This window comes from Saccharomyces paradoxus, chromosome II, assembly GCF_002079055.1.
Source record: "Saccharomyces paradoxus chromosome II, complete sequence".
In the NCBI taxonomy this organism is placed as follows: Eukaryota; Fungi; Ascomycota; class Saccharomycetes; order Saccharomycetales; family Saccharomycetaceae; genus Saccharomyces; species Saccharomyces paradoxus.
The window spans coordinates 476,279-497,029 of record NC_047488.1 but is presented as its reverse complement, the minus strand read 5'-3'; the positions used below and the strand labels follow the sequence as shown (position 1 = coordinate 497,029).

The window sequence follows — 20,751 nt, the reverse complement described above, 5'->3', positions numbered from 1 at the left end:
ACTTGCAAGCTGTAAAAATGTCGGCGGAAGAGCCTCTTGCCACACTTTCATCAATTCCAGATTCTAGCGCTGACCAAGCACCACCGCTAATAGCAGATGAATTTACATTGGACCTGCCCAGAATTCCAAGTTTAGAATTACCACTTAATGTCTCCACAAAACACTCTAGTATACAAAAGGCTATAAAAATGTGTGGGGGCATCGAAAAAGTGAAAGAAGCTTTTAAAGAACATGGCCCCATCGAGTCTCAGAATGGGTTAGAACTGTACTTGAACGATGGTAATGATAGAGACGGGTCCAAGAGCTACTTTAATGAGCACCCTATAATTGGTAAAAGGGTTCCTTTCAGAGACGAGTCTGTAATCCTAAAATTAACAATGCCTAAGGGAACGTTAGCTAAAAATAATAATAGCGTCAAAGATTCTATTAACTCCCTAAAAGATTCGAACAAGTTGAGAGTCACTCCCGTTTCCATAGTAGATAATACTATAAAATTTAGAGAAATGTCAGATTTCCAAATCAAACTGGATCATGTTCCTTCTGCAAAAGAATTTAAAAGTAGTTTTGGTTCTTTGGAATGGAATAATTTAAAAAGTTTTGTCAATTCTGTTCCAGATAATGACTCTCAACCCCAGGAAAACATCGGGAATTTGATTTTGGATCGTAGCGTTAAAATTTCGAGTACAGATTTTCAGTTGCCGCCTCCTCCTAAGTTATCAATGGTTGGTTTCCCTTTACTTTATAAATATAAAGCTAATCCATTTGCAAAAAAAAAAAAAAACGGTGTCACAGAAGTGAAGGGAACATATATCAAAAACTATCAGTTGTTTGTTCATGATCTCAGCGATAAGACAGTTATCCCATCCCAAGCTCATGAACAGGTATTGAACGATTTTGAGGCGGCTAAGAAAACAAAAGTCTATCCAGGCACTAAAAGTGACTCCAAGTTTTATGAATCACTGGAGGAATGCTTGAAAATTCTGAGAGAACTGTTCGCCAGGCGTCCAATTTGGGTTAAAAGACATCTTGATGGAATTGTGCCGAAGAAGGTACACCATACTATGAAGATAGCACTAGCGCTCATATCTTATCGTTTTACAATGGGGCCTTGGAGAAATACATATATCAAATTTGGCATAGACCCTAGAAGTTCTGTAAAATATGCTCAATATCAAACGGAATATTTCAAGATTGAAAGAAAATTATTATCTTCTCCCATAGTGAAAAAAAATGTTCCCAAGCCGCCACCCTCGGTGTTTGAATCAGACACTCCAGGTGATATTGACAGCAGGTTCCAGTTTGACGGAAAAAGAGTACCGTGGTACTTGATGTTACAGATTGATTTATTAATTGGTGAACCAAATATTGCAGAAGTTTTTAACAATGTCGAATATTTAGATAAGGTAAATGAATTAACTGGATGGTTTAAAGAATTAGATTTGGTCAAGATAAGAAGAATAGTAAAGTACGAACTTGGCTGCATGGTTCAAGGAAACTATGAATACAATAAGTACAAGTTGAAGTACTTCAAGACAATGCTATTTGTTAAGGAATCCATGGTACCCGAAAACAAGAACGCAAAAGATGGAATGGGTGTTAACACCAATAAAGATGCAGATGGGGATATAAATATGGATGCAGATAGTCAAATGTCCTCAAATGCTGTAAAGGAGGATAAGGGTATTGCTGATGGCGATGGTTATGATGATAACGACGCCATAACTGAGGAGCCAGATGACGCTGCTTTAGAGAATGAAGAAATAGACACTGATCAGAACTTGAAAGTGCCTGGTAATATAGACGATGAGGTGGATGATGTTGATGCAGATGAAGAAGAACAAGAAGATTTTGATGTTAAAACAGCGAGCTTTCAAGATATCATTAATAGAATAGCTAAACTCGATACGAAAGTCGCTGAAACAATGAAAAGCGAGCTCAAGGGGTTTGTTGATGAAGTCGATTTGTAATAGATAGGGCTTTTTTATTTGAGTATCAAATACACAATAAAATCATAATAACTGTAGCATTTATAATCTTAATAGTTTTGTTTCAGAATCGTAGAGAGCGATGTCTCGCACAATATGGAACAAAACTACATAACCAGAACGAAAGGGTATTCTATTATATCTAGAAGTGAAGAATAGCGCTAGAAGAGCCAGAGAGTCAACCTAAACGAACGCAAGTTTTTTTCAGTCCCAATGCTGAAGTTTATATTCGCGAAGCGATTTGCTTCTACAGGGTCATATCCTGGTTCCACAAGAATCACTTTGCCAAGAAGGCCTGCAAAAAAAATTCGGTTGGGGAAGTCACGACCGGCTATTTATCACCAATTCGATGTCAAAATGGAGTTGAGTGATGGCAGTGTAATTATCCGGAAATCACAATACCCAAAGGGTGAAATCAGATTGATTCAAGACCAAAGAAATAATCCGCTGTGGAATCCTAGCAGGGATGACCTAGTCGTCGTGGATGCTAACTCCGGTGGCAGCCTCGACAGATTCAAGAAGAGGTATAGTTCTTTGTTTTCTGTCGATTCCGCACCCATAAGTTCTGGCCCTGAAGAACCTGAAATATCTAAAGAGAGTAAAAAGGAAGCACAGGTTGAAAAGGAAGAGAAGAAAGAAGTTTCAGAAAAAACATTTGGTATGGATGACTATCTATCGCTGTTAGACGATAGTGAACAACAAATCAAATCAGGTAAGTTGGCCAGTAAGAAGAGAGACAAGAAATAAATGGTGTTTGCTCCTTTTGGTTTTCTATTATCCACCAATTTATATTCCTTTTGAGCCTAAAGATCAACCACGTCTATTGAAGACCATGTAAACAACCCTTGTATATACCGCAACATATATAAATACGTATACATATGTATATATTGACAACAAAGATTCTGCGAACGCTTGGTTTGGCGCTATCGCAATAGATGGATTACAATGGCCAGCATGCGACGATGAATTCCTAATTTTGGAATAAATACATACACCAGTCAAACAAAATAAACAAATCAGATGAGGATCGTAAATTGGCCACGCAAATGAACTAATGATAAAACTCAAATAGGCTGCAGTAATACGCAGCAGCAGCAGCAGCAGCACTATAGTGATCATTTTCTACGCCTCGCAATGTTACAGCGCAGTGGAAAAAAATTGAAAATTTTTACTCTTCTCGAGTGTTGAATCACTGCTGCGATACTTATCAGGTACTTTGTATACATAATTTTACTTGCAATTAGGACTCGAAAACCTGTTCAATTACTTTTGAGGATTTCTTTTGTTTTGGTTCCTTTTTTGCACTCGTGTTGATTTTCAAGAAAAATTGTCGTTCTTTAATATCAGTAGACGATTTTACTCTCAGATTGTTAAAAAATCGGTTAAGATTAAAAGAATGAGTGTGGAAGATATCAAGAAGGCTAGAGCCGCTGTTCCATTTAACAGAGAACAGTTAGAAAGTGTTTTGAGAGGAAGATTTTTTTATGCCCCAGCTTTTGACTTGTACGGTGGGGTTTCTGGTTTATATGACTATGGTCCACCAGGTTGTGCATTCCAAAATAACATCGTTGATGCCTGGAGAAAGCATTTTATTTTAGAAGAGGATATGTTGGAAGTCGACTGTACTATGTTAACTCCATATGAAGTTTTGAAGACATCAGGTCATGTCGACAAATTTTCTGACTGGATGTGTAGAGATTTGAAGACTGGTGAGATTTTTAGAGCTGACCATTTAGTCGAAGAAGTCTTAGAAGCTCGCTTAAAAGGTGATCAAGAAGCTAGAGGTTTAGTCGAGGATGCTAATGCAGCTGCTAAGGACGATGCCGAAAAGAAGAAGAGAAAGAAGAAGGTTAAACAAATTAAGGCAGTAAAATTGGATGACGATGTTGTCAAAGAATATGAAGAAATTTTGGCCAAAATTGACGGTTATTCTGGCCCAGAATTAGGTGACTTAATGGAAAAATACGATATCGGTAATCCAGTCACTGGAGAAACTTTAGAATCTCCAAAAGCTTTCAATCTGATGTTTGAAACTGCTATTGGTCCATCTGGTCAATTGAAGGGTTACTTAAGACCAGAAACTGCCCAAGGTCAATTCTTGAACTTTAACAAATTATTAGAATTTAACAACAGTAAGACTCCCTTTGCTTCTGCCTCTATTGGTAAATCATTTAGAAATGAGATTTCCCCAAGGGCTGGTTTATTAAGAGTTCGTGAATTTTTAATGGCAGAAATTGAGCATTTCGTTGACCCATTAGATAAATCTCATCCAAAATTCAATGAGATCAAAGACATCAAGCTTTCCTTTTTACCTCGTGACGTCCAAGAAGCTGGTTCTACTGAACCAATTGTCAAGACTGTTGGTGAAGCAGTTGCTTCGAGGATGGTTGATAATGAAACTTTGGGTTACTTTATTGCTAGAATTTACCAATTTCTGATGAAAATTGGTGTTGACGAATCCAAGTTGAGATTCCGTCAACATATGGCCAATGAAATGGCGCACTATGCCGCTGACTGTTGGGATGGTGAATTGAAAACCTCATATGGGTGGATTGAATGTGTCGGATGTGCTGATAGATCTGCTTACGATTTAACTGTTCATTCCAAAAAGACCAAAGAAAAATTGGTTGTTAGACAAAAATTAGAGAATCCAATTGAAGTCACAAAATGGGAAATTGATTTGACGAAGAAATTGTTCGGTCCAAAATTCAGAAAAGATGCACCAAAGGTTGAATCCCACTTATTGAATATGTCTCAAGATGATTTGGCTTCTAAAGCTGAGTTATTGAAGGCAGACGGCAAGTTTACTATAAAGGTTGATGGTATTGATGGTGAAGTCGAGTTGGACGATAAATTGGTTAAAATCGAACAAAGAACAAAGGTTGAACACGTTAGAGAATACGTTCCTAGTGTTATTGAACCATCTTTTGGTATTGGTCGTATCATCTACTCGGTTTTTGAGCACTCTTTCTGGAACAGACCAGAAGACAATGCTAGAAGTGTCCTCTCCTTCCCACCTTTGGTTGCTCCAACAAAGGTTCTGTTGGTTCCCTTATCTAACCACAAAGATTTAGTTCCTGTTACTACTGAAGTCTCCAAGATCTTAAGAAAGTCTCAAATCCCATTCAAGATTGATGACTCTGGTGTTTCCATTGGTAAAAGGTATGCTCGTAATGATGAACTAGGTACTCCATTTGGTGTTACCATTGACTTTGAATCTGCTAAAGACCATTCCGTCACTTTGAGAGAAAGAGATTCTACCAAGCAAGTTAGAGGTTCTGTCGAAAATGTCATCAAGGCCATCCGCGATATTACTTACAATGGTGCTTCTTGGGAAGAAGGTACTAAGGGCTTGACTCCTTTTGTCGCCCAAGCTGAAGCTGAAACTGACTAAATAAATGACTTAATTTTAACTATATATCGCCAAACATGTAAATTAAAAAACGAAGCGAGAAATGTATACATGTATGTATGTATATATAATTTGTTAACTACTATTACGTATGACAAGATGTGGTTATGTACTTTCTATTAACACACTTATCTTGGGAGTTCATAAACGAAATGCAACAATTACGGCAGCTGTATATTTAGCCATACCTTACAGCTATTTGTAATTCTCATAGTAACTCTGCGCATGGTCGGAGAAGTAAAAAAAAAAAATGATGTCAAGAAAAAGCGAAAGATTTCCGGCCTTGTAGGGGCCAAAACATTAACGTACATCAACTTTTCCTGTAATTGCATCATTACAAGAAGAAAAAAAAGGAATCCTTCTGAACAACTCTCTATACAGGATCACCAAATAAACTGCGTGTCCTATAAGTAACTGCCAAAATGTCTTCTCCTCAGGCCGTCAAGGATTCAGCTAAAAAATTAGTTAATTTACTGGAGAAATATCCAAAGGATCGTATACCCCACTTGGTCTCATTCAAGGATGTACAAATAGCAAGATATAGACGTGTAGCGGGCTTACCCAATGTAGATGACAAAGGAAAATCTATAAAAGAGAAAAAACCCTCTTTAGATGAAATAAAGAGTATTATTAATAGAACTTCAGGCCCATTAGGGCTAAATAAGGAGATGTTAGCTAAAATTCAAAATAAAATGGTCGATGAAAAGTTCACGGAAGAAAGTATCAACGAGCAAATTCGTGCCTTGGGCACTATAATGAGTAATAAATTCAGAAACTATTACGATATTGGCGATAAGCTTTATAAACCTGCGGGAAATCCCCATTATTATCAACGACTAATAGATGCCGTTGACGGTAAGAAAAAGGAAAGTCTACTCACAGCAATGAGAACTGTAATATTTGGTAAGTAAAGAGCATATCATTTCTTAAGCTTGTAAATACATATTTATTCATAATGAAAACCATTATTCAATCTATCTTTGGGATTCTTTATTTAAGGTGTACCTCCCCTCAAAGGATTCTACTTAGCAAATCCTATGGTAACATCGCTGTTTTGTAGCTTATAAATAGAGCCCAACTGATTCTTCATTTTCGTAGCATCAGTAACGGTTCGGTATTCGACGAAAGCTAGGTTTCGAACGCTAACTAATCTGATTTCAACTAGGGCTTCATTGCCAAATATTTGTGATAATAACTGCTCTGTAGTGCCGCTTGGTAAATTTTGCACAAGAAGAACTTTGTTCGGTGGGTTTTCCATTGTATCTGAAACTTTGGCCCGCTTAAGAGGTTCCTGTGATTGTTTTGGCTTCTCTTGTTGAGACTGTATATTTTCCAATCTATGAGTTTTGAATTCTTTAACAATTTTATTGATCTCAGCCTCTTCTATTTTTTTCAATCTCAGCTTATGCTTCAGACGTCTAACTTGCCTCTTAAGCTTGAACTTCTTCGCGTACATATCATCACTGCGTAACTTGCGTTTAAGTTTTCTTGTTTTAAGTACCTTCTTCAAGCCAAGGTAGTGGTCTTTTCCATTCTTTTTTTTTTTTTGCATTTCTATTGAAAGACCCAACAACGAGTTTGTTCGAGCCTTTTCTATTCTAATTTTACGACCCTGGAACTTTAATTCTGTTGTCGTATATTTGTTTAGAAACCCATTTGCTTCATCTTGAGTGGCAAAAGTTAAAAATGCCTGGTTCGACATCTTTGATGACCTTGAAATGGAAACTTCGAGAAGGCCTATTTGATCATCTAGTAACATGAGCGGTTGTGAATCCGTTTGAGCCGTTAGCAATTTGTTGCGAGGAAGGGGCAATGATGAATTTATAGCATACTTGTTGTTGGGATTGATGTACTTCAAAAGCAATCTGGTATAATTTTCTTTATTTACTGGCCTATTGGGTAAATTTTGAAAGTACAGTCTGTTTTTATTGGTCATACAGTTTAGATAAAGAGAATGTTAGTAGAACGAAGATTTTAGAAACGTGAATTACAAGGTATGCACATACGCTGACATAGCTTCTTTAGGTTTGGGTGACTGCGTTTTATTGGTACTACCTTTTTCGTTTTTTCTTAGTTTTTGAGTAAAGTGGAGTTTACTTCAAAATCTTCCCTCTTTCATCTTATAAAAAAGCCTCTTACTTAACTAACAACGAGATGAAGGACAAATTGTCAGATGAGGAAGAAAACACAGACCCCACTATGTGAAAAGAAATGATAAGCACATAGATAAAAATACTTAATTAACTAATACATAAAAATAAGAGGTATATAAAAATATTATATGGAAGCAATAATTATTACTCTTATTTCTTAGCAGCCTTTTGAGCAGCCTTGGTAACCTTAGCGGCCTTTTCAGTCTTGTCGACAGACTTGATAACACCGACAGCGACAGTTTGTCTCATGTCTCTGACAGCGAATCTACCTAATGGTGGGTATTCACTGAAAGCTTCAACACACATTGGCTTAGATGGAACGAACTTGACCAAAGCAGCGTCACCGGACTTCAAGAACTTTGGATGGTCTTCCAATTTCTTACCGGATCTTCTGTCGTTCTTTTCCAACAATTCGTCGAATCTACAAGCAATGTGAGCAGTGTGACAATCCAAAACTGGAGAGTAACCAGCAGAGATTTGACCTGGATGGTTCAAAACAATGACGGTAGCGTTGAAAGAAGCACAACCCTTTGGTGGATCGTTCTTGGAGTCACCACAGACGTTACCTCTTCTGATTTCCTTGACGGAAACATTCTTGACGTTGAAACCAACGTTGTCACCTGGAACACCTTGTTCCAATTGTTCGTGATGCATTTCAACGGACTTGACTTCAGTGGTAACACCGGCTGGGGCGAAAGTAACAACCATACCTGGCTTGATAACACCGGTTTCAACTCTACCGACTGGCACAGTACCGATACCACCAATCTTGTAAACATCTTGCAATGGCAATCTCAATGGCTTGTCAGTTGGTCTAGATGGTTGTTCAATGGCGTCAATGGCTTCCAACAAGGTCTTACCCTTGACGACACCGGCCTTGGTTTCCTTTTCCCAACCCTTGTACCATGGAGCGTTGGTGGTAGCTTCAATCATGTTGTCACCGTTCCAACCAGAGATTGGGACGAATGGAACAGTCTTTGGGTTGTAACCAACCTTCTTGATAAAGTTGGCAGTTTCCTTGACAATTTCTTGGAATCTGGATTCGTCCCATTTGACGGAGTCCATCTTGTTGACAGCAACAATCAATTGTCTAACACCCAAGGTGAAAGCCAACAAAGCGTGTTCTCTGGTTTGACCATCCTTAGAGATACCGGCTTCGAATTCACCGACACCACCAGCAATAATCAAGATAGCACAGTCAGCTTGAGAAGTACCAGTAATCATGTTCTTGATGAAATCTCTGTGACCTGGAGCATCAATAACGGTAACTTGGTACTTTGGAGTTTCGAACTTCCACAAAGCAATATCGATAGTGATACCTCTTTCTCTTTCAGCCTTTAACTTGTCCAAAACCCAAGCGTACTTGAAAGAACCCTTACCTAATTCAGCGGCTTCCTTTTCGAACTTTTCGATGGTTCTCTTGTCAATACCACCACACTTGTAAATCAAATGACCGGTAGTGGTAGACTTACCAGAATCGACATGACCGATAACGACAACGTTAATGTGAGACTTCTCTTTACCCATGTTTAGTTAATTATAGTTCGTTGACTCTATTCCTAAACACAAATAATCCTTAAAAGAAACCTAGAAGGGAATAAACGAATAGAACAAATAGAGAGGAAAAATGCAAACGCAAGAGAATTTATATATTAGAAAGGGAGAAAGAAAAAATGAAAAAAAAAAAAAATTAGAAAAAGCCAGAAATAGCACTAGAAGGAGCGGCACCAGAAAAGAAGGTGATGGAACTAATTAAGCTATATATAGTTAACTACCGGCTCGATCATTTCTACCTCCAGCATAGTCGAAGAAGAAAATTTTTTTCTTGAGGTTTCTGTCAGCAACTCGTATTTCTTTTCTTTTTTGGTGGGATCATAGAGTTCCCACGTTCTCTTGTACGACAGCGTCACAAACAACCCTGCAGGTAGCTGACGGCGGTGTGGGTTTTATAAATGTGTGGGTGATATATAATGTACGGGGCATAATCCGTACCTAGGCGGTCTCGACAAATCCCGTTTTGATGTGGTCACAAGCGGCAAAAGGAAGCGCCTGCGTTTGACATCTATGACGTACAAGAACACACACACACACACACACACACACATATATATATATATAGTATAAAGACACCAGTAGTGAACTCACCACACACCAGCTTCAACACGATTGATAAAACAATGGAAAATCGGGCGATTAAAAAAGCTACGACATAATAAAATGATCACCTTCCCTGATTAACTACGAAGCGTCGCCCTCTTTTTATAATTATAAGACAGTAATATATATATATATATTCGTATGGTTATTCTCACTTGCTTTAAACTCAATTCTTAGCAGTACCCCTCTCTCTCCTATGCTGGAAATAATTTACTTTTGATTCATATGTGCCATGTTTCGAATAGGGAACGGAATATATAACGTCATTTCTCGGAATGTGTGGGTGGACCTTATTCTGCATGTTTTACTTTTCTCGTCATATTGGCGATGACAAGAAGGGCAAGCTCGTCTCCCCAGGTTTAAAGGGTAGCATTAAGGAACACCTTCTACTTCTCCTTGTTGAGAGGAGTGCCAAATAAGGAGTGTCGAATATAGGGAGCTTTACTCAATGTCAAGAAAGTAAATCAGGTCATGTTCGGGTATATAAACGAGTGTAAGAATACTGAATTTTTCCTTTGATTTCAATCGTCCATTCTATCAGGTTCTCCCCCAATATATTCCTTGATTTGTAATCTCTGCGTAGACGGTTATATCTAGTTAAACAAAAAAAAAGAAAAGTAATGGCACAGTTCTCCGATATTGATAAACTTGCCGTTTCCACTTTGAGGTTGCTTTCGGTTGACCAAGTGGAAAGCGCGCAATCTGGCCATCCAGGTGCACCACTAGGATTGGCTCCTGTGGCCCATGTAATTTTTAAGCAATTGCGTTGTAACCCCAACAATGAACATTGGATCAACAGAGACAGGTTTGTCCTATCGAATGGACATTCATGCGCTCTTCTGTACTCTATGCTTCATCTGTTAGGATACGATTACTCTATTGAAGACTTAAGGCAGTTTAGGCAAGTAAACTCAAGGACACCGGGCCATCCAGAATTCCACTCAGCAGGGGTGGAAATTACTTCTGGTCCATTAGGCCAAGGTATCTCAAATGCTGTTGGTATGGCAATCGCGCAGGCCAACTTTGCCGCTACTTATAACGAAGAAGGTTTCCCCATTTCTGATTCATATACGTTTGCTATTGTGGGGGATGGTTGCTTACAAGAGGGTGTTGCTTCAGAGACCTCTTCTCTAGCAGGACATCTGCAGTTGGGTAACTTGATTACATTTTATGACAGTAATAGTATTTCTATTGACGGTAAAACCTCGTACTCGTTTGACGAAGATGTTTTGAAGAGATACGAGGCATATGGTTGGGAGGTCATGGAAGTTGACAAGGGCGATGACGATATGGGATCTATTTCTAGCGCCTTGGAGAAGGCAAAACTATCAAAGGACAAGCCTACTATAATCAAGGTGACCACCACGATTGGCTTTGGGTCCTTACAACAGGGCACTGCTGGTGTCCATGGTTCTGCCTTAAAAGCAGATGATGTGAAACAGCTGAAAAATAGGTGGGGGTTCGACCCGAATAAATCATTTGTAGTACCTCAAGAGGTGTATGATTACTACAAGAAGACTGTTGTGGAACCTGGTCAAAAACTTAATGAACAATGGGATCGGATGTTTGAAGAATACAAAACCAAATTCCCAGAGAAAGGTAAAGAATTGCAAAGAAGATTGAACGGTGAACTACCAGAAGGTTGGGAAAAGCACTTACCGAGGTTTACTTCGGATGACGATGCTCTGGCAACAAGAAAGACATCTCAGCAGGTGCTGACAAACATGGTCCAAGTCTTGCCCGAATTAATCGGTGGATCTGCCGATTTGACGCCTTCGAATCTGACAAGATGGGAAGGCGCGGTAGACTTCCAACCTCCCATTACTCAACTAGGTAATTATGCAGGAAGATACATTAGATACGGTGTGAGGGAGCACGGAATGGGAGCCATTATGAACGGTATCTCCGCATTTGGCGCAAATTACAAGCCTTACGGTGGTACGTTCTTAAACTTCGTCTCTTATGCTGCAGGAGCCGTTAGGTTAGCCGCCCTGTCTGGTAATCCGGTCATCTGGGTTGCAACACATGACTCTATAGGGCTGGGTGAGGACGGCCCAACCCACCAACCTATTGAAACCCTAGCTCACTTGAGGGCTATCCCAAACATGCACGTATGGAGACCCGCCGATGGTAACGAAACTTCCGCTGCGTACTATTCTGCTATAAAATCTGGTCGTACGCCATCTGTTGTGGCTTTATCAAGACAGAATCTTCCTCAGTTGGAACATTCCTCCTTTGAAAAAGCCTTGAAGGGTGGCTATGTGATCCATGACGTGGAAAATCCTGATATCATCCTTGTATCAACAGGTTCGGAGGTTTCCATTTCTATAGATGCAGCCAAGAAATTATACGATACTAAAAGGATCAAGGCAAGAGTTGTTTCGCTGCCAGACTTTTATACTTTCGACAGACAAAGTGAGGAATACAGATTCTCAGTTTTGCCAGATGGTGTTCCAATCATGTCCTTTGAAGTATTGGCTACGTCAAGTTGGGGTAAATATGCTCACCAATCCTTCGGGCTAGATGAATTTGGTCGTTCAGGTAAGGGGCCTGAAATTTATAAATTGTTCGATTTCACAGCAGACGGCGTCGCGTCAAGGGCTGAAAAGACAATCAATTACTACAAGGGAAAGCAGTTGCTTTCTCCTATGGGAAGAGCTTTCTAAACGTGAAAAGTGAGCAATGTCTTGCCCACCTCACACTCCCTGGGTGGCAGTTACTTACTGTCTGCAATATATAAACATATTTACTTGTTTCCCTTTTTTTCTTCCTTCATTACATCTATATATTCTTTGAAGACTGATTATTCGATTTCCTTCGTACTGACCTGACCGCCTCTAGAAATCACACAGTTTTACTGAGGAAAACTGTTCATTATTTTTGCCGGCGGAATTCCGTTGTCAGTTTACCCAAAAAAATTCCGGCGGTTTTTCGCGTGTGACTCAATATTGGATATCTGCCTAATATGAACATGAATATCGTCCAAATGCATTTGAAGACTTGCTAGAGCAGCTCAAGATATATAAGCGACAAGCTGCCAATGATAAAAAATATCTTTGCATAATACCTTTCTTGGAATTTCCGTAAAATCACTAATTATAAAGGAACATCCTAAAGTCACTTACTAATGACTAACGAAAACGTCTGGATAGAGAAGTTGGACAATCCAACCCTTTCAGTGTTACCACATGACTTCTTACGCCCACAACAAGAACCTTATACGAGACAGGTTACATATTCGTTACAGCTGCCTCAGCTGGATGTACCTCATGACACGTTCTCCAACAAATACGCTGTCGCTTTGAGTGTATGGGCAGCATTGATATTTAGAGTAACCGGCGACGACGACATTGTTCTTTATATTGCAAATAACAAAATCTTAAGATTTAACATTCTACCAACATGGTCGTTTAATGAGCTATATTCTACCATCAACAAGGAGTTGATTCAGCTCGAGTCTATTGAAGCCAATTTCTCCTTTGATGGCTTGGCTGAAAAAATTCAAAGTAGCCAAGGTCTGGAAAGGACACCTCAGCTGTTCCGTTTGGCCTTTTTGGAAAACCAAGATTTCAAGTTAGACGAATTCAAGCATCATCTGGTGGACTTTGCTTTGAATTTGGAAACTAGCAACAATACGCATGTTTTAAACTTAATTTATAACAGCTTGCTGTATTCAAGTGAAAGAGTAACCACTGTTACAGACCAATTTACTCAATACCTGACTGCTGCGCTAAGTGACCCATCTAATTGCATAACTAAAATCTCTTTGATTACTGTATCATCCAAGGACAGTCTACCTGATCCAACGAAGGACTTGGGCTGGTGCGATTTTGTTGGTTGTATTCACGACATTTTCCAAGATAACGCTGAAGCTTTCCCAGAGAGAACCTGTGTTGTGGAGACTCCAGCACTAAATTCCCACAAGTCCCGCTCTTTTACTTATCAGGATATCAATCGCACTTCTAATATAGTTGCCCATTATTTAATTAAAACGGGAATCAAAAGAGGTGATGTAGTAATGATCTACTCTTCTAGAGGTGTGGATTTGATGGTATGTGTGATGGGTGTCTTGAAAGCAGGCGCAACCTTTTCGGTTATCGACCCTGCATATCCTCCAGCTAGGCAAACAATTTACCTAGGTGTCGCTAAACCACGTGGTTTGATTGTTATTAGAGCTGCTGGTCATTTGGATCAACTGGTGGAAGATTATATCAACGATGAATTGGAGATTGTTTCAAGAATCAATTCTATTGCTATTCAAGAAAACGGCACCATTGAAGGTGGTAAGTTGGGTGAAAGCGGTGACATTTTGGCCCCATATGAACAGTTCAAAGACACCAGAACAGGTGTCGTGGTGGGGCCAGATTCTAACCCAACCCTATCTTTCACATCTGGTTCCGAAGGTATTCCTAAGGGTGTTCTTGGCAGACATTTTTCTCTGGCTTATTATTTCAATTGGATGTCCAAAAAGTTCAACTTAACGGAGAGCGATAAATTTACAATGCTGAGCGGTATTGCACATGACCCAATCCAAAGAGATATGTTTACACCTTTATTCTTAGGCGCCCAATTATATGTTCCTACTCAAGATGATATTGGTACACCGGGTCGTTTAGCGGAATGGATGAGTAAATATGGTTGCACAGTTACCCATTTAACGCCTGCCATGGGTCAATTACTTACTGCTCAGGCTACAACGCCATTCCCTAAGTTACATCATGCTTTTTTTGTAGGTGACATTTTAACAAAACGTGATTGTCTAAGGTTACAGACCTTGGCAGAGAATTGCCGTATAGTTAATATGTACGGTACCACTGAAACACAGCGTGCAGTTTCTTATTTTGAAGTCAAATCAAAGAATGACGATCCAAACTTTTTGAAAAAATTGAAAGATGTCATGCCTGCTGGCAAAGGTATGTTGAACGTTCAGTTATTAGTTGTTAACAGGAACGATCGTACTCAGATATGTGGTATTGGCGAAATAGGTGAGATTTACGTTCGTGCAGGTGGTTTGGCTGAAGGCTATAGGGGATTACCAGAATTGAATAAAGAAAAATTTGTGAACAACTGGTTTGTTGGAAAAGATCACTGGAATTACTTGGATAGGGATAATGGTGAACCTTGGAGACAATTTTGGTTAGGTCCAAGAGATAGATTGTACAGAACTGGTGATCTGGGTCGCTACCTACCAAACGGTGACTGTGAATGTTGCGGTAGAGCTGATGATCAAGTTAAAATTCGTGGGTTCAGAATCGAGTTAGGAGAAATAGATACGCACATTTCCCAACATCCATTGGTAAGAGAAAACATTACTTTAGTTCGCAAAAATGCGGACAATGAACCAACCTTGATCACATTTATGGTCCCAAGATTTGATAAGCCTGAAGACTTGTCTAAATTTCAAAGTGATGTTCCAAAGGAGGTCGCAGTAGATCCTATAGTTAAGGGCCTGATTGGTTACCATCTTTTATCTAAGGATATTAAAACTTTCTTGAAGAAAAGGTTGGCTAGTTACGCTATGCCTTCCCTGATCGTAGTCATGGATAAACTACCACTGAATCCAAATGGTAAAGTTGACAAGCCTAAGCTACAATTTCCAACTCCCAAACAACTAAATTTGGTAGCCGAAAATACAGTTTCTGAAACTGATGACTCCCAATTTACCAATGTTGAACGCGAGGTTAGGGACTTGTGGTTAAGTATATTACCTACCAAGCCAGCATCTGTATCACCAGAGGATTCATTTTTCGATTTGGGTGGACATTCTATCTTAGCTACCAAGATGATTTTTACCTTGAAGAAAAAGCTGCAGGTTGATTTACCATTGGGAACAATTTTCAAATATCCAACCATAAAAGCCTTCGCTGCGGAAATCGACAGGATTAAATCATCAGATGGATCATCTCAAGGAGACGCCACCAAAACTGTTACCGCAGACTATGCGGACGATGCCAAGAAATTAGTTGAGACCCTACCAAGTTCGTATCCCTCTCGCGAATATTTTGTTGAACCTAATAGCGCTGAAGGCAAGACAACAGTTAATGTGTTTGTCACTGGTGTCACGGGATTTTTGGGCTCCTATATCCTTGCAAATTTGTTGGAACGTCCTTCAAAGCATTACAGTTTTAGAGTTTTTGCCCACGTAAGGGCTAAGGATGAAAAAGCTGCATTTGAAAGGTTACAGAGGGCAGGGATCACGTATGGAACTTGGAATGAAAAGTTTTTTTCAAATATTGAAATTGTATTGGGTGATTTATCTAAAAGTCAATTTGGTCTCTCAGATGAGAAATGGACAAATTTGGCAAACACGGTGGACATTATTATTCATAATGGTGCGTTGGTTCACTGGGTTTATCCATATGCCAAATTGAGGGATGCGAATGTTATTTCAACCATCAATGTTATGAACTTAGCAGCCGTTGGTAAGCCAAAGTTCTTCGACTTTGTTTCCTCCACTTCTACTCTTGATACCAAATACTACTTCAATTTGTCAGATAAACTTGTTAGCGAAGGGAAACCAGGCATTTTAGAATCAGACGATTTATTGAACTCTGCAAGCGGGCTTACTGGTGGATATGGTCAATCCAAATGGGCTGCAGAGTATATCATTAGACGTGCAGGTGAAAGGGGCCTACGTGGATGTATTGTCAGGCCAGGTTATGTAACAGGTGCATCTGCTAATGGTTCTTCAAACACAGATGATTTCTTACTAAGATTTTTGAAAGGTTCAGTCCAACTGGGTAAGATTCCAGATATTGAAAATTCCGTGAATATGGTTCCAGTGGATCATGTTGCTCGTGTTGTTGTTGCTACATCTTTGAATCCTCCCAAGGAAAATGAACTGGCCGTTGCTCAAGTAACGGGTCATCCAAGGATATTATTCAAAGACTACTTGTATACTTTACACGATTATGGTTATGATGTCGAAGTCGAAAGCTATTCTGAGTGGAAGATGTCGTTGGAGGCATCTGTTATTGACAGGAATGAAGAAAATGCATTGTATCCTTTGCTACACATGGTCCTAGACAACTTACCTGAAGGTACCAAAGCTCCGGAGCTGGACGATAGGAACGCTGTAGTATCCCTAAAAAAAGATATCGCATGGACAGGTGTCGATTGGTCCAATGGAATGGGAGTTACTCCAGAAGAGGTTGGTATTTATATTGCATTTTTAAACAAGGTTGGATTTCTACCTCCACCAACTCATAATGATAAACTTCCACTGCCAAGTATAGAACTAACTCAAGCCCAAATAAGTCTAGTCGCTTCAGGCGCTGGTGCCCGTGGAAGTTCCGCAGCCGCTTAAGATTGAGCATTGCGTATGATATGTCCATGTACAATAAATAAATATGAAGCAAGAAAAAGAGTAAGCTTTTTTTTTTGGAAGGCACGTAAAAAACTTAGAAGATAATATATAATGAAGAAAGTAAAAAACTTATTAGTTATTGAATAAGAATTGTAAATCCGCTGGCGTTAGTCTGCTGATAGCAGCTTCATCTTGGTTTATGGTAGCATGAATCATATTTGCCTTTTTCTCCTGTAATTCAATAATTCTTGCTTCTATGCTATCCTCAATGCAAAACCTTGTGATCTTAACAGGCCGATACTGACCAATTCTATGAACTCTATCACCACTTTGCCATTCAACACTAGGGTTCCACCATGGGTCTAAAATAAATACTTGAGAAGCTTCACAAAGATTCAAAGCAACACCACCGGCCTTCAAACTCACCAGGAAAACCTCGCATTGAATGTTGTTCATGAAATACTTAATGGTTTCATCTCTTTGCGTCGGAGACATACTACCCTGAAGCTTCACTGTTTGGAAACCAGCCCTTTTCAATCTCCACTCTACCAGGTCCAGCATACTTGTAAACTGGGAAAACACAATAGATTTAATCGTTCTCTTGTTGCTCCTCAGTTTGTACAGTTCTTCCACGAGGGCTTCAATTTTCGTTGATGATTGCCACTTACCACTCATGTTTAGGCGACTAACTATACTTTGCTTTTTGAAGGATTCAAGGTCCACTTCCAAAGCAGGTTGAGATAAATCGATACTTAGTCCGATATGACAAACAGGACAAGTAAGTTTATTGTCGTTCTCCATGAAAGATTCCACGTATTCTTTGATGCATAAACGACAGAACTTGTGGTGACATTTGGATTCAATAGGCTCTTCAGCTTCATCATTACACAATTGGCAGATTACCACACCAAGATCATCGCCGGACAAATTTTTTAGTCTCTTCAAAACTAAATCCGGATGATCTGCCAGTTGTCTCATTCTTGTAATCAAGGTAAAAATGTTTGCATAATTGTTAAGAACAACACCTTCCTCAACAAAGGAATTATATTTCCTTTTGGAATCAGTGTATAAACTTCTGTAAAGATCTTTCTCCTCTTCATTAAAGAAGTCTCTCCTCACGGTGACGATTCTGGGCGGTAGACCCAGATCATCTGCTCTTTCCACTTTGGTTCTTCTTAACATGATGTTTTTCAATAATGTTTGAATGTTATTAAAAGATTCTAAACCAGGACCTTCTACACCAAATTTCTGAATGTTTTTCAACATGAAATGGTTGAAGAAATTCGTGTGTTGCATAATGACGTGACTGCAGTGATCACAATGCATGCGATCCGTGAATTTCCAGTCCTTCGATGCGCAATCACATTTGGTACAAAAGTACTTTGTGAAAGGGTTGATATTTAAGAACCTGATTAAAGAATACATCTCACCAATTCTATTTTGCAACGGGGTACCTGACAGACACCATCGTTTTTGTGTTTTTAAGTTGTTCACAGCCCTGGCGGTATTACTTTGTCTGTCTTTGATATTGTGTGCCTCATCCAGAATGACTCTATAGAAGTCGATGTTGTGCAGTACAGAGGGCTGCTTGAAAAGTCCATTTTTCCTTCTAAACCCGTAGTTTTGCTTTCTGAATACTGATTCCAACACCGCGTAAGTGGTCAGTACAACATCGTAGCCTTGTAAATCCTTGATATCCGTGGTTTTGGAAGCTCCGTGATATATGTATATTTTCAATTGTCCCTTCGTGTGTTGTTCTATTTCGTTTTTCCACTGCATCAGCGCCACGGTGGGGGCGACTACTAGAGACGGAGACTTGGTCAAATCGTTCATTAACAGGGCGATAGTCTGAATAGTCTTACCCATACCCATTTCGTCTGCCAGAACACCGCCCGCATAAATGCTTTCCTCTTGAGATATAAGCCAATGAAGACCTTCCAACTGGAAAGGTAGCAATTTGATGGTCATACCGTCTGGCTGCTCGGATCTTTGAGCGACATATGGAGGTGCATTTCTCAAATCAGAAAAAACATTCCTCAGTTCAGGATGATATTCATATAATCGTAAAGTGTTCCTTTCATACGGAGTTATCTTCGGTGGCTTTTTCTTGGTAACCTTTTTTTTTTTCTTCCTGGCAGTTGTTTTCCTCTTCTTCGTTAATGGTTCATCGTCATCCGAAACATCAGGCTCGTCCTTGATTTCTGTTATCTTATCATTTTCATCTTTGATCGCATGGATATTCTCATCAGTGGCGGTCCGTTCTTTATCAGAAGCTGTTAGGTCTATGATGAAGTCTTTGTCGTCATCGTCGGGTGATTTCACTAGCGTAGCATCGTCACGGTATTCTTCATCTTGGCTGTCCTTTTCGTTTTCGCTTTCTCCTTTCAGATGCAAAGTTTTTGATTTTTTCATTGCTGCCTCGTCATCGCTTAGCTCATTATAGTTAACACTTTTCTTCGTACTTCTTGTACGCCTTCTACGAATAAAACCTCCTTCTTGCATGACTTTTTAGTTGGTACACAAGCTACACGGTTAAGTCTATCCAAAATCACCAAGATTTGAAAGCACCACACAGCATTACAGCGTTACACTGTGGTTTTTTTTTCAGTCCTTAAGGCCCTATCCTATCTATGCACTCATTTTTTATGATATTAATCCGAAGTTTTGGAAAAAAAAGAAAAAGGGTAAAAAAGAAACGGAGGCGCAGGGGGGAGGAGGAAACAACAGCAAGGCAGAAGCCGTTGCTGTTTCCCTAGCAACCATGGTGAAAAGAAGGGTAACAAAACCATTCGAGGAGTGTGCCATTAAGTGCTGTATGGGTTGATGACGTTGGCGGCTAAAATCAAACGGGGACGGGGATGGGGATGGACTACTTTCACAATTTTCCTTTTTGTTGATTTAACGTAGTAACAATTATGGATTGGCCATTTTGACAAACTCTTTAACAGTCTGAACGTTTTGACAACTGACCAAACTTTAAAACCAAAAAACCCAAAATCGGTTAGCATGGAGCCATTTCAGTCGCCCATGCTTTTAAGTTAAGGAAACAATTCATATAGCGAGGATAAAAAGTAAAGCACACCTGACCAGAGTTTTTAGCTGGGCGGCAAAACAAAGCTATCATGGCTGGCCGCCGCTGTGTACGTGAAACGTCACTGAGGACGAATGGTGCAGCTCACCCGGCTTGGCTGAGTCACCCTCATCCGTCGACGTCACTCCTCGTTTTTACTCTTTCTTTTTTTCCCCTTTTTCTTCTTTCGTGCACCGCTCAGGGCACGAAAAAAGCTTATTTTTTTTCGTGCACACTCCGTCCGTGATTGTTGTTCCGCATCTTTTTTGTGTTTGTGCGTTTGCCAATGCTAAAATGGCAATTGCCTTATAACGTGGCCATGTCATGCCGTGTCCTCTCGTTTCGTAAAACTTACCACACGTACCGGACGTTCCGTCCTGTCTCGTATCGCACGGGTGCCGTATCGGCTCTAGCCATTTTCTCTCTCTCTCTCTCTCTCTTTCTTTCTCTTCTCTGCGCTACTCCTTCCCGGTCGTTGCTACTCCCGTCGCTAGCCATTGGTCTCCCGCGTACTGTACTCCATCTTTTTTTGGCGTTTTTCCCCTATCCTACTCGAACAAGCTTTCTTTAAATTTATTTATTTTTTCTTTTCTTCGGTCGGTCGTTCTTTTCTCTTCCGATTATCAAAGCAAAAGCGCATTTTTTTCTTTGTCTTTTTGTTTTTT

The 20,751-nt window shown here is 39.7% G+C and overlaps 9 protein-coding genes across 9 annotated transcripts; 6 read left to right on the top strand and 3 right to left on the bottom strand.

Moving 5' to 3' along the window:
- Positions 1-17: 17 nt before the first annotated feature.
- TFC1 (transcription factor TFIIIC subunit TFC1) lies at positions 18-1,967 on the top strand (the record flags this gene model as incomplete). The annotated part of the gene is made up of 1 exon (XM_033908825.1): positions 18-1,967. The coding sequence occupies one exon, from the start codon at positions 18-20 to the stop codon at positions 1,965-1,967; it is 1,950 nt and encodes a 649-aa protein (XP_033764716.1).
- Positions 1,968-2,198: 231 nt separating this feature from the next.
- MRPL36 (mitochondrial 54S ribosomal protein bL31m) lies at positions 2,199-2,732 on the top strand (the record flags this gene model as incomplete). Its single annotated transcript, XM_033908824.1, has 1 exon — positions 2,199-2,732. One exon carries the CDS (start codon positions 2,199-2,201, stop codon positions 2,730-2,732), a length of 534 nt encoding a protein of 177 aa, XP_033764715.1.
- Positions 2,733-3,384: 652 nt separating this feature from the next.
- Positions 3,385-5,382, top strand: GRS1 (glycine--tRNA ligase; the record flags this gene model as incomplete). The annotated part of the gene is made up of 1 exon (XM_033908823.1): positions 3,385-5,382. The coding sequence occupies one exon, from the start codon at positions 3,385-3,387 to the stop codon at positions 5,380-5,382; it is 1,998 nt and encodes a 665-aa protein (XP_033764714.1).
- Positions 5,383-5,822: 440 nt separating this feature from the next.
- On the top strand, positions 5,823-6,311 carry CBP6 (Cbp6p; the record flags this gene model as incomplete). The annotated part of the gene is made up of 1 exon (XM_033908822.1): positions 5,823-6,311. The coding sequence occupies one exon, from the start codon at positions 5,823-5,825 to the stop codon at positions 6,309-6,311; it is 489 nt and encodes a 162-aa protein (XP_033764713.1).
- Positions 6,312-6,421: 110 nt separating this feature from the next.
- MUD1 (Mud1p) lies at positions 6,422-7,414 on the bottom strand (the record flags this gene model as incomplete). Its single annotated transcript, XM_033908821.1, has 2 exons — positions 6,422-7,319; positions 7,407-7,414. 2 exons carry the CDS (start codon positions 7,412-7,414, stop codon positions 6,422-6,424), a joined length of 906 nt encoding a protein of 301 aa, XP_033764712.1.
- Positions 7,415-7,703: 289 nt separating this feature from the next.
- Positions 7,704-9,080, bottom strand: TEF2 (translation elongation factor EF-1 alpha; the record flags this gene model as incomplete). Its single annotated transcript, XM_033908820.1, has 1 exon — positions 7,704-9,080. One exon carries the CDS (start codon positions 9,078-9,080, stop codon positions 7,704-7,706), a length of 1,377 nt encoding a protein of 458 aa, XP_033764711.1.
- A 1,250-nt stretch (positions 9,081-10,330) lies between these two features.
- Positions 10,331-12,376, top strand: TKL2 (transketolase TKL2; the record flags this gene model as incomplete). The annotated part of the gene is made up of 1 exon (XM_033908819.1): positions 10,331-12,376. One exon carries the CDS (start codon positions 10,331-10,333, stop codon positions 12,374-12,376), a length of 2,046 nt encoding a protein of 681 aa, XP_033764710.1.
- Positions 12,377-12,837: 461 nt separating this feature from the next.
- LYS2 (L-aminoadipate-semialdehyde dehydrogenase) lies at positions 12,838-17,016 on the top strand (the record flags this gene model as incomplete). Its single annotated transcript, XM_033908818.1, has 1 exon — positions 12,838-17,016. One exon carries the CDS (start codon positions 12,838-12,840, stop codon positions 17,014-17,016), a length of 4,179 nt encoding a protein of 1,392 aa, XP_033764709.1.
- Positions 17,017-17,148: 132 nt separating this feature from the next.
- On the bottom strand, positions 17,149-19,518 carry RAD16 (DNA repair protein RAD16; the record flags this gene model as incomplete). The annotated part of the gene is made up of 1 exon (XM_033908817.1): positions 17,149-19,518. One exon carries the CDS (start codon positions 19,516-19,518, stop codon positions 17,149-17,151), a length of 2,370 nt encoding a protein of 789 aa, XP_033764708.1.
- Between the last annotated feature and the right edge of the window lie 1,233 nt (positions 19,519-20,751).